At 40.4% G+C, this 17,359-nt stretch overlaps 1 protein-coding gene across 1 annotated transcript in view; it reads right to left on the reverse strand.

The window, feature by feature from the left end:
• The window catches only part of UBN2 (ubinuclein 2), a 58,593-nt gene extending 41,817 nt beyond the window's left edge, over positions 1–16,776 (reverse strand). The window contains exons 1-7 of the mRNA XM_054988084.1: positions 15,724–16,776; positions 9,790–9,882; positions 6,482–6,583; positions 5,857–5,994; positions 4,983–5,095; positions 3,890–4,382; positions 2,456–2,526 (exon numbers count right to left, since the gene is read on the reverse strand). Coding sequence (XP_054844059.1) covers positions 2,456–2,526; positions 3,890–4,382; positions 4,983–5,095; positions 5,857–5,994; positions 6,482–6,583; positions 9,790–9,882; positions 15,724–16,224 — 1,511 coding nt within the window. The 5' untranslated portion in view covers positions 16,225–16,776. The remainder of the gene's footprint in view (positions 1–2,455; positions 2,527–3,889; positions 4,383–4,982; positions 5,096–5,856; positions 5,995–6,481; positions 6,584–9,789; positions 9,883–15,723) is intronic.
• Between the last annotated feature and the right edge of the window lie 583 nt (positions 16,777–17,359).

The following is a 17,359-nucleotide window of genomic DNA, read 5'->3' on the forward strand; positions in this document are numbered from 1 at the left end:
TGAATTGGGCCCAGAAACAGTGGGAGCCAGTGTAGATGGAACCTGACTGTAGTGATATAGTTCCTATGAGCTACTCTGGTCAACATCCTGCTGTAGCATTCTACACCGATGGAAGTTTCTGAATAATTTTAAAGGGCAGCTCCCCCATATAGCTTATCACAATAATCTATTCTAGATGTAACTCGTGCATGCACACAGGGCCAGATCTTTCTGCCCATGAAAGGCTGTAGCTGACTAATCAGTCAAAGCTGGTAAAAGGCACTCCAGTTCACAAATGCCACCTATTTATCCAGCAGCAGGCCTGAGTTCAAGAGCACCACTAGACGATGGACCTGTTCCTTCAAGGGGAGTGGAAGTTCAAACAGAATGGGTGACACCTTAAATCCTGGGTAAAACTTTCCACTCACCAGTAACACTTCCATCTTGTTGGGGTTACGCTTCAGTTTATTAGCCCACAATCTACTCCAAAACTACCTCCAGCCGCAAGCTCAGGGTTTCTAGTCTCCCTGAGATTGGCTGGAATCACAATGTAGAGCTGAGTGTCATCTGCTTATCTGTGAATATCCATCCCAATTCTCCCAGTGAATTCATCCAGTGGCTTCATGAAAATGCTTAAAGAGCATAGGGAACAAGATGGAGCCTAATGGGACCCTACTGCCCAAATGCCAAGCCAAGGGACTGAGCAGCAGTCTCCCAGCATCACCTTCTGAAACCTACCCTCCAGATAGAACTGGAACCATTGCTAAGTCATGTCTACCAATTTCAGCCTAGAAAGATACCATAATCGATGTTTCTCCTGGCCACTGAGAGGGCCAGGAGAATCAACAGAATAATAAAACAGCAACCAAAGCCTGAAGTAGACCAGCCACCACTTGTTCAGTCACCTTGCTCCAGAATGGAATACTTGAGACTAGTCAATAGTTTCTGAGATCTCCTGGGTCCAGGACAGGCTTATTTGGAAGTGGATGCACTACAGGCTGGGGTGATCACCCCTCTCTCAAGGAGGCATTAAGTACCTCTCAAACCTAGTCAGCCACCCTCTCCCAGGCAGATTTAAGTAGTCAGGAAGGGCAAAGGTCATAGAAACAGGTAGCAGGCTTTAAACTTCCAAGGATCCTGTCCACATTCTCAGACAGAATAAAATGAAAAGTATCCCAAACAAGACCGCACCCTGGCACCATCTGACCCTTCTACTACTAATGAAGAGTTCAAGTCAGAATGGATGCTAGAGAATTTATCTGCAAACCACTGAACAAAATGGTCACAGAGGACCACTAAGCAGTCCATCTCCTCCTGCAGGCCAAATCCTAACAGTTTAATAGTTAGGTAAAGAGACTGAGGAATTATTGCTAGAATTTCATTCTGGTTTAATCTGAGTACATCGACTAATCTGAGTACACTGACAGAACCTGTTGCACTCATCTTTAAGGCTCTTGCACAACAGTCAGAACCAATTTCTAGAGACCTCTATAGGAAGTGGAAGCATGGGCATGTAAACTGTTCTGATAATACCAACAAGTTCATATTCTGTATTGATTTATTCTAGCTGTGCTAATTAAATCTGCACTCTTTCATACAAGCACAGCATTCCCATCACCTACGGTTGCCAACCTCCACGTGGGGCTTGGAGATCTCCTGGAATTGCAACTGATCTCCAGGCTACAGATATCAGTTCCTCTACAGAAAATGGATGCTTTGGAAGGTGGACTCTATATACCCCACTGAGGACCCTCCCTTCCCAAACTCCACCCTTCCCCCAGGATGTATCTGCAAATCTCCAGGAATTTCCCAACCCGGAGTTGGCAATCCTATTCTCACTCCACCTCTGACGCTCCCTTCTTGTTGTTGTCTCTTCCACAATCCAAATTTCCTTTCACATTCCCAAAGGCCTCTCTTCCCACACAGCCACTGACCACATCATGTCGTCACTGGAAGAACAGTGAGTTGAGTGACTAGAAGGAGTAGCTAACTTTAGGCATAACTCTATAGATATGTGGCCTGGATTCTAGACCATACAGTTTATGAAAAGAAAATGACAAAGTAGAGATTGGGAATAGGGGGCTTTTATCTGTAAAGTGGGCAGGAAATGGTAAACCCTCTTCCACAGAAAGTTGCATACACATTCTTTTTTCAGTTTGAAAGATCTTGAACAAATAACATCATTGAAGACTGATGTATCACGTAATAAGCACATGTGCAAATCAACCTTCAACTAAGATAAAAAGATTTCTTCAATTTAATGAAACTATTACCAAATCAAAAGCATAAACAGCTTTGCCAGGCTCTAGTAACAAACAACTGGGATATCTACTATGGAACTATGGCTATTTTGTATAGCTAAAGAACTTTTAACTTTAAAAAATCCACCTTCTCGATAAGCCAAAAACTTTGTAGATCAACTTCTCATTAGGTTCCCTAAACTTAACACTCTGATCATAAAAAAACCCATACTTACTCCAAAAGGAGATTGTTCATGTCCTGTGTGAAGAATTTCTTTCTGCCTTCTTCATCAAAGAGCTTGGCAGCCTAGAAAGAGCAAATACAAAAAACAACTTTGGGTACGCTTTATCCCGTAACGCTTATCTTCTCTGCTGCGTTTCCCTCTACTTGACTTTTAATTGCATAACTTAGCCACATTATTTAGAAAAAATCACTACTACAATTTACTGTGTATGTACAACCAGCTACTTTACAATGTTGACACAGCTATTACTTCTTCCTCAATCATACGGATAATCATATTTGTTTAATTTTATTAATAAGTCTTAGTAAAAGTAAGGTATTGCACTTAGTAAATATCAGGTATGAAGACTGCAGCATTGAAATCACTTCCTCCTTGTCACATGCACTTTTGAGCAGCATACATCCTTACTGAAACCCAGAAAACTCTATAGTTTTGTTTTATTAAGAAAAGCCTTTCTAGGTCTCTCAACTGCATACAAATGGCAACTTACCGCAAAGGGAAGGAAATTATAAATGTAACTGAAAACACCAATTACATTAAGCCTTCTGATTTTGAAAACAGGGATCATGTCAGGTAGTTAAGAGATGGAGTTAATAAAGTAACTTGCTGCTCTCTCATCACACAAGGATGCTTTCTGAACATAAATGCCATAGAGACAAAGAGCAAAAGGTATCCTGTTTATTTCAGAAAGCAATAACAAATGTATATTCATTATTTGGCTGCAACATCAAGGGATGGTACATGCAAAACTTTTATCACAAAAAACAAACCAGTTTTGTTTCTGCATTGCTTCAAACACAGTATTTTTTAAAAATAGTGGCAGTTTATTAATTCAGTTGTACATCACTGAAGATTGATGTATCAAGCAATATGTGCATGTACAAATCAACCTTCAACTAAGAAAAAAGGTATTTCCAATTTAATGAAACCATTACCAAATCAAAAGCATAAATAGCTTTGCCAGGTTCTAGTAACAGACCACTGGAATACCTAGAACAATGGAACTTCAATCATTTTGCAAAAGCAGAAAAGTGGAATTTCTAGTTGATAGTACATACATTTCTGATTAAATGTTCTCTTTAATATACCTTAGCAAGTAAACAGAGATGATCTTCAGGCACTGTCTCTTGTGCTGTCTCATAAGTAATAACACGATCAGTGTCCAAAAAGAAATGAACCATTTGCAAGTTTAATACAACCTCTGTTAACTATATAAGGGAGAATAACTAAAAGTGAACAAGTCTGCTCCTGCTTTCAGCTAATATTGTTTGACCATGTTTTACGGAAAGATGGAATGCAAATATTTGAATAAATAACGTTGTTTCCGGTGTAACTTTTAGTACTATTCATGCTGTCCAAGTTAACGTTTGAGACACATTTTAACAATTCTTCTCAACATTCAGCACTAAGAAGGTTAACACTTACGACTCTAAGGTCTTCAATGCGCTTTTCCAGATGTGCCGGCAGACCTTCTGGGAGGGCAGGCACTTGTTTCAGTGTCAGGACCTCAGAAGTATGAGAGGGCTGAGTAGTACATCCATTTTCCCCTGATGGTTCAGATACTGGACTACCATTGGAAGTGCCATCAAGCAGCCTGTCAAAGTCAATGTCTCCCAGCATTTCGAGGGCACTTTCAGCTTCCTGCAGGAGCTCGCGCTCATTTGTGCTGCCAAAAATAGAAAGAACTGGGTCTGCAACACAGAGGTTCAAGTCAGAGATATCATTTCCGGTAGGAGCAGCAGGGAGTTTATTAGGTGTAGAGCTGGAAACTGCCATGGTGCAATTCTGGGTCACTTCTTTCTTCTTGAAGGCTTCTTTCTCTTTCTGAAACTTTCGAATCATAGCAGCCAATGAGAAAGAATCCTTGTATAGCTTCTTTTTCTTCTTTTCGGATTTGTGTGAATTTAAGGCCATTACTCTGCAAATACAGATAAAAGCAGTTAAGAAGTCAAACACATGACTACAGCTCCAGAATGTATTCCCAAATGATAGCCTAGTTTTATTTACTGTCATAAGTCTTCAGTATACTAGTAAGATAACATTTAGCAGTTTTTAGTAATGTTCCATTTCCCATCTATTAAAAAGGACTCAGTAGCAATTCCTCAGTGAAAACAGACACTTTATCACACTTTATATAAAGCTTTTCACATTAGTAGTAGTAAATAATTTGCTTTCAAGTCTTCAACAGGTAACTGCAAAGTAATTTTTACGCACAGACTTCCTCAGCATTCTGCGATCACCTAACACACTTAGCACTTATTATGTCTGTATAAACTTAGAAACAACAAGTATAAGGAGCTCTCTGGCTATTTTACTGACAGGCAATGTTAAGTAGAGATGTGTCAAAGGAAGAAATCGTTACAAAAACCCATCTTTATATTAATGACTATGATGCAGGTTTGTTTAACACACTCAGGAAAAAGCAAGTCACAACTGACAAGTTCTGACAGAAATGATTTAAGAATTCATTCGCCAAAACAGAATACTCTGTCGTAGAAATAAACATGGATAACCTTACCCCAGCTGCTTAGACATTTTCATCTTTCGTGGTTTTTTCTCCTTCTCTGCCTCATCTTCTTTCCGTTTGCGCTTCTTCATTCCACGGTCCTCACCATCTTTCAATTTAGCTACCTAGAGTAGAAAAAGATCAATGACCTCGCCAATTAAATAATTCTATAATGAAATACTAACAGTCAACTTTTAGGATTAGACCAAGATCCATTTGGTCTGGCATTTTGTTTCCAACAGCTAGGTGCATTTGAAAGGTAACATGCAAGATATGATGGTGATAGCTAAACTATGTTTCCTCACAATCATTCTTCACTTTACAGATGTTAGACTTAATTAAACTTGGGGAGGTTCAGAGACAGTACAAATGCTGTCACACTGATATAATGCTATCTCACTATTCCAAGTTTGGATTTTGACTTTAAAAGTCCTTAACAATGTCAGCCTACAAGCCTCACAAACTACTTCTCTCCTTTTTACCATCACAACTATTACTATTAGCTGGGCTAAGGTCTATAGCAGCGTACATGCAATCCATGCAGATGGTCCCATGTCAAATCACTGGCACCTCCAGTTGTAAAAAACCTCAGAAAGCAGTAGGGTAGGATGTCTGCTGCCAGTCAAGTAAACAGCAGAACTACATGCGATTCTGTACAAGGTAGCTTCATATTCTTTATGAATTAATGTAACTGGACAACCCATTCATTGTTTAAATAGAAATAGCATGTAAGATATCCCAAGTTAAAAGAACATGTGTAAGTTAAATATGTAATTTAATATGAAGACTGGAAGACAGTGATCATTATGAGGTGCTTTAAATATTTCAAAGTGAGCACACTAATAATCTGTAAACATTTGGTCCCGAAGAACCTAGAGCTGCTCACTTTAGATGGCTTATGCTTTTTGCCTTCAGTAAAGTCTTCATCCTCGGAGTCAGATGCTTGGCGGAACTGCAGAGTTCCAGTATTTATGTAAAATCCTCCGTATTTAGTAGTCAATGACGCAGGAACCAATTCATCATACTGGGAAGGAAATTGAAGAGTTAAGTTAGTAGATAGCTACCACTTTATTAATATGAAATGCTGATTCACTATGCTGCAAAATGCAGCATTAAACAGAATATATAAAGACTACTAAATATACCACCATATTAATACTGGAAATAAGTTGCCAGAGCTATAGACTACACAAAGCAAAGTTTAGTATGAATGTAGAAGATAAGGAGTCTTATAGTGCCATCAGGATTGAGTTCCCCCACCAAAATTCCAGAATGATGGTGGTTACATGGTTTAGCAGTAACATAATGTGCATGTTTTAAGATAATCATCTATGGATATTAATACAAGTTGATGATGCTTTTCTGAGAAATAGATTTATAGCTATGATACATTAAATAAAAGCCAGAGCAGGTCTACAAATGGCTGGTGCCTGGAAGGAAAACTATGTGGGCACCCCAGGAGCTTTTGGAAGAACAGCAGGATACAGATATAACAAGTAAGATTAACTCACAGCTTCTGAATTATCAATGAAAGGATCAGTTTCATCATAGCCATAGCCTATATCAATGAGATCCTGAAGGCGGTCCTTCCGATGCCTGTGAGTTTTTCCTGCCTGCAGCATAGTGGAAATAATACAAAACTCAGAGGCACCTTCACTTACAAGCAAGATGCAAGAAAGTAGAATACTACATGTGAAGGGAACTAATAATTTACAAACATTGAAGGATTAATTTAACTATAATAAATACAATGTAAAAATAAATAAATTTTTACTCAGTGAAAAATTGCGTTCCAATGAAGCAGTAAACATCAATTATCAATAGGAAATGAACAATAAGCAAACTATGCAAACTCAAGCTGCTGTTATAAACCAATGAAGAACAATATCCTTATGGTTAAAACAACATATTATAGTAAAGTCCACAACAGAAGAAAATCCCGTAGGTAAGTCTCCAGGTAAGTAATCAACCAGTCCTTATATTAATGAGTAATATCTTGTATTTTCTTTTTCAGGTGGTGTAAAGAAAGTTGGGACGTCCCTAGGGGCGTAAACCGTCTGCCCGACAATCAGGGCCAGCAAACGTTGCCTGTTGTTTCGTCCGAAGACCTCTTCTGGGGTGGTTACAGATCCACCAATTAAATACCGTGTATTCTCTACTGATATCTTAATTTGCCATAAGGTGTACAGTCACGAAGTCAAAAGCTGCCGGGCAGCTGCCCTGCCCCCAATATAATAGAAGCAGCACCTGCAGCTTTAAGAAATGAATGCCCTCAGTAGCTGTTGCTGGGCAACCACAATAGTATGGCTTGGTTTCTGTCCGTAAAAGTCAGGGGGATGGACAGGGCCCTTTCCACGGTTGAGTGAAGACACATCATGGCCAAGCCCAGCAGCTACAATCGGTGATTTGCTATCACCTGTCTTGCATGACTCACCCATGCCCAGCTGCTTGCTACTGTGGCATTTATGCTATGGGATCCCGCAGGGTTCCATCTTATCTCCCAACTGGAAAAGCTGAAAAAAGCCAGCCTGGAGTATTTTTGCCTGGCCTGTAATCCAATATTCCCTGTATCTAATATACAAGGGCTTGAATGCAAATTTCCACAGTGGGGCCAGCCACAGCTATGCCTGAGGGTTCCGCAAACCACAGGGAACACCCAGGTCTGCAGAAAAAAACCTCGTTTTTAAAAAAGATTAATTTGGGCATATAAAATTTAAAAATTAATAATTATGTATTTGTGCAAACATTTTTTAAAAGGAGAGGTATGGGTGGCAATAATGCAGGGAGGGGGAGGGAGCCTGCACTGCCTCGTCTTTCCCTTCCTCTGCCTACCTGCTTCTTTCCTTCCTTGGTGCACCCACCAGGGTGGAGAAATAAGTAGACAAGCAGGAAAGAATGTGGAGAAAAGCCAATGCATGTAGCCAAAATGGTAGGAGGGAACCCTGAACAGGTGCGTGGAGGGGGTGGAGGCAGCACGTGGATGGGCGGGGGGAAGGAAGTTGTGGCAGCAGCATCAAGAAGCAGGCTGAAGGGGAATGGTATTTCTCCTCCCTCACAAGTTTCTACTTGTATAAACTTTACCTTTAAAAACCATAATTCCATATTGTGAATGAATCTATAACACCATTCACACTTCATTGGGAAAAACATATCAGGAAATGTATTACCCAAAGTAACAGACAGGTAACCTTTTTTCTTTCTCAGTAAAAATCACATTAATAATTCTGTAAAAAGAATTTAAGTATAATTTTGATAAGCTCCTTCATCAAAGCAACTAAGCATACCGGTCCAGTCATGAAACAATCTGGGTATGATCTTACGTACAAGAAAAATTAATTATCTACTGTAATTTACATTGCACAATAGCAACTCTTAGTCTGCTACCAGTTACTTTGTTTCTACAACATATCAGATTTTTATGAGACAACTTTCTACGTTTTTGAACATCAGGAAAGAAAGTGATTTAGTTGAGTGATATGGAAAAGTTGCCATAGAAGCTATTTGAAAAACTGAAACTGCTATTCTTCAGAAGTAAGAATTACAAGCCTGATGGTAACTCATAGTTTAGAGAAAACTAACTTTAGAGTAGCATTGCCAACAAAATACATACCGAGCAATAACTGTTGGGAGATTCTAACAAATAATACATTTTAAAAGATATTGAGATACTGATGTACAATTTCACTTCTCAAAGGACTAAAATGGACAAAAAGGGGGGGGGACCCAAACAACATTGAATTGAGAACCAAGAAGGTTAAAGAAATCCAAATGACAGGGTCAGGTATTAAAATTACTAAATGCAGAGCCTAAACATACATACATACATACATATATATACATATACACACACACACACACATATATATACACAAACATATATATATACACATACATACATACATATATACATACATACATATACATATACATACACACACACACACACACACACACACACACATATCAGTATATAACAAAATACATACATTTATTACATAACAACATAAAAACTATTACAGCCAAAGGACTTCAGCACAACCTAGCACTACCCAATGCTCTCTTAATCTAGCATACTGTTGATGTGCTGGGTGAGATAGATTACACACAAGCTATTCACAGCAAAGGCCACCCAGAGGTCACCTTCAACTATCTTAGTGGCCTGCTTTTTCCCAGGCCCCATGTGCGGTATCAAACTGTATTCTACACAAATAGCCTGCACGTTAGGGGCTGAGGCAGGTTATGCAACCCTAAATACTTCAAGGTGAGTGCTGAGAGGGATGGTTTGCAGCGAAGGGCCTGACACATGCAACTGTAAAATAGTACTGCACCTGATGTAGAAGTTGCAACGAGGGGCGTGCGATTCAGGATTCTGATTTGGAAAAAAACTCCAAAATCGGACCCAAATTGGAAAGATTTGGGTTTTCCAAATCAGGCCCAGTATTGCGGGGCTGGTTTGGAAATACCGAATCAAAGCTTTCCAAAGCGATTTAGATCATTTTGGAAAGCTTTGGGTAAGCCCGCTTCAGGTAAGCCCCCACCAGCTGAGCGGTGGATGGGTGTTTGAAAGTAGCAACACTTTTAAGTTCTGCTGCTTTCAAACGCTCCACACCGCTCTTTCTAGCCGATGGGAGGGGGAGGAAGGGTTCCTCCACCTTCCCCTTACATTGGCTGGAAAGAGCTGCACAGGGCATTTGCAAGCAGCCAGCAATACATTACTAGTACGCATCACTATGAACTAAATTTAGAGAGAACTTGAGACACAGTGAGAAGAATTAAGCTAACACCTGAAGAGTAAAATAGTTAACAGATGCTTACTTACATATTTTGTCTCAAACTTCTTAGCCAGCATTTCCACTTCGCGTCGCTCACGCTCTTCATCATTAAATGGATCTTCAAAGACAGCAGACTTTTTCTGAGGGAGACAAGAAAAATTAGACATTGTTTGCAGAAAAACTTGCATAGTAGAAATAAGGAAAGGAGTTACAGCACTGCTACACTACACATCTTTGATTATATGAACATGGCTTTGTCTAGGAAGCTAAATGAGTCAGTAGCAAATCTGGCTTTTCAAACATATTATTACCAGCACTACTGAAATTTACTTCAAGAACCATTAAGATTTGCATTTTAGTATGTGTGAATAAGATCAGTGCACTAGCAAACTGAAATGCCTTCCTCAAGTCTACACAGAGTATCTGGAAGCAGGACACACACCAAGGCAAAGCTACGCATTCTATAATCTGTGATATGGAAGTGGACAGGTTATGTTAATGAAATATCAGTATGAAGAAAACAGCAATGGTAAAGAATCTACAGGCCAACTGCATGGTCATCCAGTTAATGTGATTAATCTATAACAACAACATTCGATTTATATACCACACTTCAGGACAACTTAATGCCCACTCAGAGTGGTTTACAAATATGTCATTATTATTCCCACAATAACAAACAGCCAGTGAGGTGGGTGGGGCTGAGAGAGCTCCTAGAAGCTGTGAATGACCCAAGGTCACCCAGCTGGCTACAAGTGGAGGAGAATCAAACCTGGATCTCCAGATTACAGACCCGTGCTCTTAACCACTACACAAAACTGGTGTAGCCAGCACCAATTACCCTACTGCGGGTGCAGACTTAACAAAGGAGGTAACTCTATATGATCAGAGCATTAGTGATTTTATGGATGTAATTCTGTGATCTGGGTGACTATGCAACTTACCACAGATGAAGAGCTTGACTGCAAAGCAGTTTCAACTGCATAATGGACCACAGCAGTGTAATAAGCATGAAAACATGTTTAAAAATTATGTCTAGATGTAAAAATAATTAGGACGTAAGCCCAAAGTCATTTGCATTGGACCTTTCTCCTTCAAACATTAAGGAGTTACAGTACAAACGATTATGCATGTATCATGATATAAAGAAAGAATTTCAAGTTGTAGCCAAAACCCACACTTTAACCTTTGGGAAAAAACAGTGAACAACTGAAGAATTAAGTTTTATAGTAGTTTAGCTATGGAGTTCACTACAAAGCCTGTCCTGTAACTTCGAGGAAAGTGTATTTGAGAGACAATGGAGAAATGTCTTATTCTTGAATTAACTCCAGTTCTGTAGTTTTGCAGGCCTACAAATCAAGAAAGTAACAAAAATTTAGAAATAAATAACTTTCAACTAATAAAAAGTGACTTTTCCATAGGTTGGCAGGTAAGAGGCATAGAGCAAACCCAAATGCTCTGAAATATTTCATGAACAGAAACCTTAGTATGTCATGGATTATATAATAATAATAATAATAACATTCGATTTATATATCGCCCTTCAGGACAACTTAATGCCCACTCAGAGCGGTTTACAAAGTGTTATTATTACCCCACAACAATCACCCTGTGAGGTGGGTGGGGCTAAGAGAGCTCAAGAGAACTGTGACTCGCCCAAGGTCACCCAGCTGGCTTTGTGGAGGAGTGGGGAATCAAACCCGGCTCTCCAGATTAGAGTCCCGTGCTCTTAACCACTACACCAAACTGGCTCTATTATTGATAAAGGTTAAAAATTCTTCCAAATACCATCTTCAAAAGCAGCTGTGCAGTTTGAAAGAAGGAACAAGCAGTGTCTAGAAACTCCATCACTTTTACAGGCACCACGTGCTAGCTTCTAGCCAGGATTATCTCACCTTCTCTTGTGGGAGTGGTCCCGCCCATTTCCCCTTAGTAAGAGCAGACATTCTGGAAACAGCTCCCTATAAGCAGCCCCCAAGGGTACTAGCAAGTTTGTTGGCTATTTGGGAAAGCTGTTTGGTGACAATCAGAGAGCTGGATTTTTGCTAACTGTTTAAGACTAGAATCAATTTTTTTTTAAGGAAAAAGATAAAATTTCAAAAAATTGAATTTGTGGTAATGGTTTTGTGGGGGAGGGATGAACGGGCTAGAAACAAAATTGCACAGTAGCCACAGGTTAGGGAACAGAAGCTCTACAGTTATATAATATTCATTTCAGAAACTGGCAGAAATTGTGGCTTTGTATTCTGAGATTTCTCTTCAAGTTCTTAGTTTTATTTTTTCCAAGTCAAATTAAAAATCAACGTAACAAGAATTCTGAAGTAGTCATCTAAATATGTTTTTATACTATAGAAGCACCTGTAACATTGAGGGTGGCAGTACAAATGAGCAGGCAAAATGTATTCTGTCTCCATACGCTTATGACAATGGTACTGTGCTGGAGAGAGAGGGAGAGAGAGACCAATGGTGAGGAAATGATCATTTTCCACTTTCCTTGTTTTTAAGAGAGAAATGTGCACTCCAAGATGAGCACATGGTCTCTGAAAAACAAGAACCAGAAAAGGTTCACGGGATGACAGACATTGCTGTAATATGTAGGCGTAGCTTTGGTAATACAGTGAAACTCCACCATCTATTAAGTATGAATATTTTAATATAAATTTGTCTTATGCACAGAAGATCATTAAAAGGTGCATGCATGGGGATAAATGTCAAGAATATTGTTTCTTAACAGCGGTAACACAGATTCTGATGACACAAAGGAACCTCATTTTGCACAACTTTCCGAACAGCAACAAAGACACTTTTAGGGCTGGGACTAGACTTTTCATTAACTTGATTGCAAGGTGTAAACACTGGCAAAATGAAATGCCCCACAATAGAAAGACTGCATTAGGGAACGATATCTGACAAAATAATTAACCAGTAATGCAAGGGTTCTGGATTACCAGAAATGAATTTGTAACTGCACATCTGCTGCATGAGGAAAAAAAGCTATTATTCAGTCATAAAGTATAGATGCTTCTTGTATGGTATTTCTAAATATTGCATCTGTTCTTGCTTTTTTGGCAGAAGGGGGGGGGAAGTAGGAAAAGAAAAAGTGAGCCCCATGTTTACTCTGCACAGAAATGTTTTAGAAGCTTTGTGCAGGCTCCTATATTTTATCAAAGGGGGGGGGGAGAAAAGGTGAAGTCTCGGTCTCCCATCCAGGCACTGCTTTACCATGAAAATGCACTGTGTTTTTTGTACAGTGCACTCTTCAACCACGGAACCCACTGTCAGCCAATTTTCATAGGATCAAGGATAATGGAACTTTTTTTTTTCTTTCAGAAAGACTGAGCTACATCCTTGCTGTAGCAGCTGTAATACCAGTCATGCTAAAAAATCAAGTGCCATGTAGGACACAGATTTTCAACTTTTGTCTTGCCTTTGTCTTTTGGATTTTCTTCCTAGAATACAACACCTGTATAGAAATAGCTCTACAGCATTCACAACATCTTAAACCCTTTGGAATCTAAGGATTTATTTATAGCATCTCTTTTGATAACATTTCTTTCCTTTATTTCACTGAATGTTTACAATTATTCAGTACTGTGCTTGCTTCTACAGCCACTGATCCAACATGTAGGCTCTATCAAGTAATTCATGGGCATATCTACAACCACAGCTCAATTTTTTTTTTATGTTCTCACTATTTTACATTATGCCTTTAAAACACCTTGCAGTATTACATCTCTTTGGTAAAGTACCCTGATGAAAAGATGCAACAAGCTGTTTGGGGTGTTTTAATTCACAAACAGATTTCTAATTTTAAAAAAAGATAAATGCGCGTCTGCAATGATCAAGCATATTAGCTTGCACAGAAGAATAAAGCAGCAGGAGAAAGTTGCTGAGAAGCACAAAGAGGGAATAGAAATCACTCCTCAGAGCATTCAAGAGTATTACAATTCATAACTCAGTGAAGATATCCTTGGCAAGACTGCACAATATAAAAGTGGAACAACAGATTGTGTGAACACATCTTTTGTAAAGCAGTGTTTGGGAGTTACTACAGCTTAACACAATACCTCCAGAACATGGTTTAACTAGAAACCACGGGTCACATTGTGGTAGCAACTTAGGTGTACAGTTTGGTGCAGTGGTTAAGAGTGTGGGACTCTAATCTGGAGAACCAGCTTTGATTCCCACTCCTCCACTTGAAGCCAGCTGGGTGATCTTAGGTCAGTCACAGCTTCTAGGAGCTCTCTCAGCCCCACCCACCTCACAGGGTGATATTGTTAAGGAGATAATAATGACATACTTTGTAAACTGCTCCGAGTGGGTGTTAAGTGGTCTTGAACAGTGGATCGAATGTTATTATTATTATTAATATAGTCAAGGAGTTCACACAGCTTCAGTATCAATTTCTTTGCTGCTGAATGTACATTCAGATACAGCTCTATCAGCCAAAAAATCCTGATTATGTATTACATTTTCATATAGATTTTTCTGAAAGTGAAAAAAGTGGCCTAGAATGAAGTCTCAACTTGCTTTTAGATTCTTATTATTTAAAAGAACCATGGATTTGATACAGCTCAGACTGGCTGGATGCAAAAAGTTGCACAAACACAGAATGTTTATGGCTGAAAGCAATAATGCAATTTCTGGAGTCTAACATTGATTAATATACCTTAACAACTATAAGATGCAGTAGTTAAAATAACTACAGGAAATTAAACAGAATGAAGTTCAAGTTAGTTATTTCAATAACTTTAATTTGCATTTACTTCCAGAACAACCGCAGGTATGCAGTGTACAACATCTTTACCAGACTAATTATAAGCAGTATATTTACTGGAGTCTCCTTCTGTTTAGGAGATAATGATGCTAGCATTCCTCCCCATGAATCAGGAAGCACATGGGAGGTTATGGTATAACCACACTGATGTATTCCAACAGGGTAACTATGTAGCTCCATGGAGCTCATCTGGGCTATTCAAATCTAGTGGTACTACCAACTTTGGTTGCAACTTTTTCTCTTGGTATTTTCTGCAGTTATTCCACAATCTATTCTTTTCTATACTTTAAAAGAGAACAAACTCAAAGTAATGCAGTCAGCTAACTATGGGACTACATGATCAAACTTTTAGCAACAAGCAAAAAATTACATCAACTGAATGCAGACTGAGATTTAAAGCAATTGGTCCTTTAAATAATACAACACACTGATGTCACAAACATCTTCAAAACATTATAACAGACATAACCTTGACAGAAAATGACTTCCAACAAAATAGCTGTTTGGAGCTAACTTTGGCAAACTGGTTGGTTCAAAAGCCTATATGAATTTTATCTTGGACCTTCTGAGAGGGAGCCTCCCCATGATCTTGACCTGAACACAATCTGAAATGTAGGAACCAGTGCCTGTAAAAGTGTATATACGCATACACATATATAGTTCTACTTGCCCTTACTATTCATTCTCAGCATTGGAGACCATGATCCTCTGAGTGTAGATAGGTTAGGAATCCATGTTAGTGGTTTACAAGTACTATTCAGCTTGTGGGGTATAGTAAATATCTGCTTGAGTTACAACTCTTCATTGGGATAGCCATACAAACAAAATTGAACACAGCAGAAGGAAGTCTTTCTAAAGACACTGATTGCAGAAAGAATAGAAAACACTCTTCCTCAAAGGCAGGCCTTGAAAAAAAATATCTTGAGCTTCATACAAGAACATCAGATTGGCAAAAGAAAAAAAATGAGTTTACTTGCTTGTGCCCTGGCTTGAGGCAGAGCTTTCAGACAGTGCACAAGCAGAAAAACTGGCTGTCATGTGCCTGGCCCATCCCTTAGCAGCGATTATGCTCTCTCCTGCTAGGCTTTGTCAACACCAGCCTTGGAGGGTCCATATTACTCCTTTCTCACACGAAACCTAAAGAAAAGCAGTTAAACGTGACAGGAGAGACAACACACGGTGGGGGTGGGGAGGAGAACCATACCCGGGGCTCGCCACACAACAGCAATTCAGGATAGCTGAACTCCACGCAGCTCTCCTCAGTGGGGTCCTTCAGCACCAACTCCAGGCGAACCGTCTGACGCGCAGGCGGCGACTCCTGCCGGTTGCTTTCGCGCTGTAACTGCTGGTGTGGCGGCGGAGGTGGCGGCGTCGGCGGCTCTGGCCTTGGAGGGTCGCGCGGAGGAGGAAGCGGCAGCGGCTTCGGCTCGGGCCGGCTGATCTCGCGCGGCAGCAAGGGCAACGACTGGGGCTCCGTCCGAGGACAGGGCTCGAACTGCTGCAGCGGCGGCGGCTCCGTACGGCAGCTATCGTGGTGGTGGTGGTGATGGTGCTGCTGCTCCGGAAGCTTCAAGGCCTCACGCACCAATGGCTGCTCCGCCTCACGAACCCCTCCAGGCTCTCGTTCAAGCGCCGGGGTCTCGCCTTCCCGTCGTCTCACGGGTGACAGACTAATAAACGGCACCCGGCGTGGCTCCGCCATCATCCGACCCCCCCACCCCCCGTCCCACCGGTTCGGTGCCCCCTCCCCCGCCACCCGCAGCTCCGCTTCTCCTTCGGTTCCCTCCCCTTAACCCGGTCGGAGCAGCCCCCCTTCCCCGCTAGGTTCTACTCGCTGCTAACATCGCCGCCATCTTGGAGCCCCCCCACGTAAATAGAAGCAGGCCACTGGGCCACGCATGCGCACGAGCGGGACCTCTATGGACGCGCCGCTAAACGTCACTGTTGTTATTGCTCATCTTCTCAGGACGTCACCGCGGTCGTACGCTGGAAACGCCAATCCCCGCCCACAGTTGCCTTGGAAATATGCACGCTGATCTACAGCCTTGTTTTTTAAAGGGGCAGAAGAAGAGCTCCAGCCGAAGGGTGGGTAGGCTGCTTCGGAGAATCCGCTGCAGCGTCGGTAGTAGCCATAGGGTGACATGGTAGACTCTGTGCTGGTTCGCAATTCATTGAAATCCTCAGTGGCCTTAAAAGCATGAGTTAGCACAGTTAAGAACTATGTGAAATAGCTAACTCTCAGCCTAAAGGTCAATAAGAACAGAATACTACAAGGAAAGGCAGGTAGAAATGTCATAAATATAAACAAATCTCGAAGCATTTTGATAAAATGGAGAATGTCAATAAATTAAGTGTTTGGCTATATCAAAATTCTGAGTGTCTCGTATTCTTTCCCAGGAATAACATTCTTAATTTCACCAGTGTAATTATGTTCTTGCTTCATTTGATTCACTTTTTAAGCTTAGAGTTCAGTGGAGATGTATTTGGCACCCTGCCCTTAAAAAACATTTTAAAATGGTGAAAACAGCCAGCTATATAGAGAGTGTAGTCAGTTGTAGGCTTCAGCCAAATTGTGAACTAAACAATAATACCATAGAGTGTCTTTTTAAGGCATAGGCAGAAAGTTTCTCCTGCATCAAATCCTTAACTTTTAATCAACCACATAAAGATAGGGGGAACAAGGAAGCTTCTGCTTATCACTAATGATGTCTCAACAGTGTCCTATGTCATGTACAGTGTTGCATACAGTAGTCACAATAGAGCTGTGTGAAATACCTGTTTATTTATTTATAAACTCAAGACAGATCTGACAACTAATTGCTATCATATGAATTCCATGA

Source organism: Eublepharis macularius, chromosome 9, assembly GCF_028583425.1.
Source record: "Eublepharis macularius isolate TG4126 chromosome 9, MPM_Emac_v1.0, whole genome shotgun sequence".
Taxonomy (NCBI): Eukaryota; Metazoa; Chordata; class Lepidosauria; order Squamata; family Eublepharidae; genus Eublepharis; species Eublepharis macularius.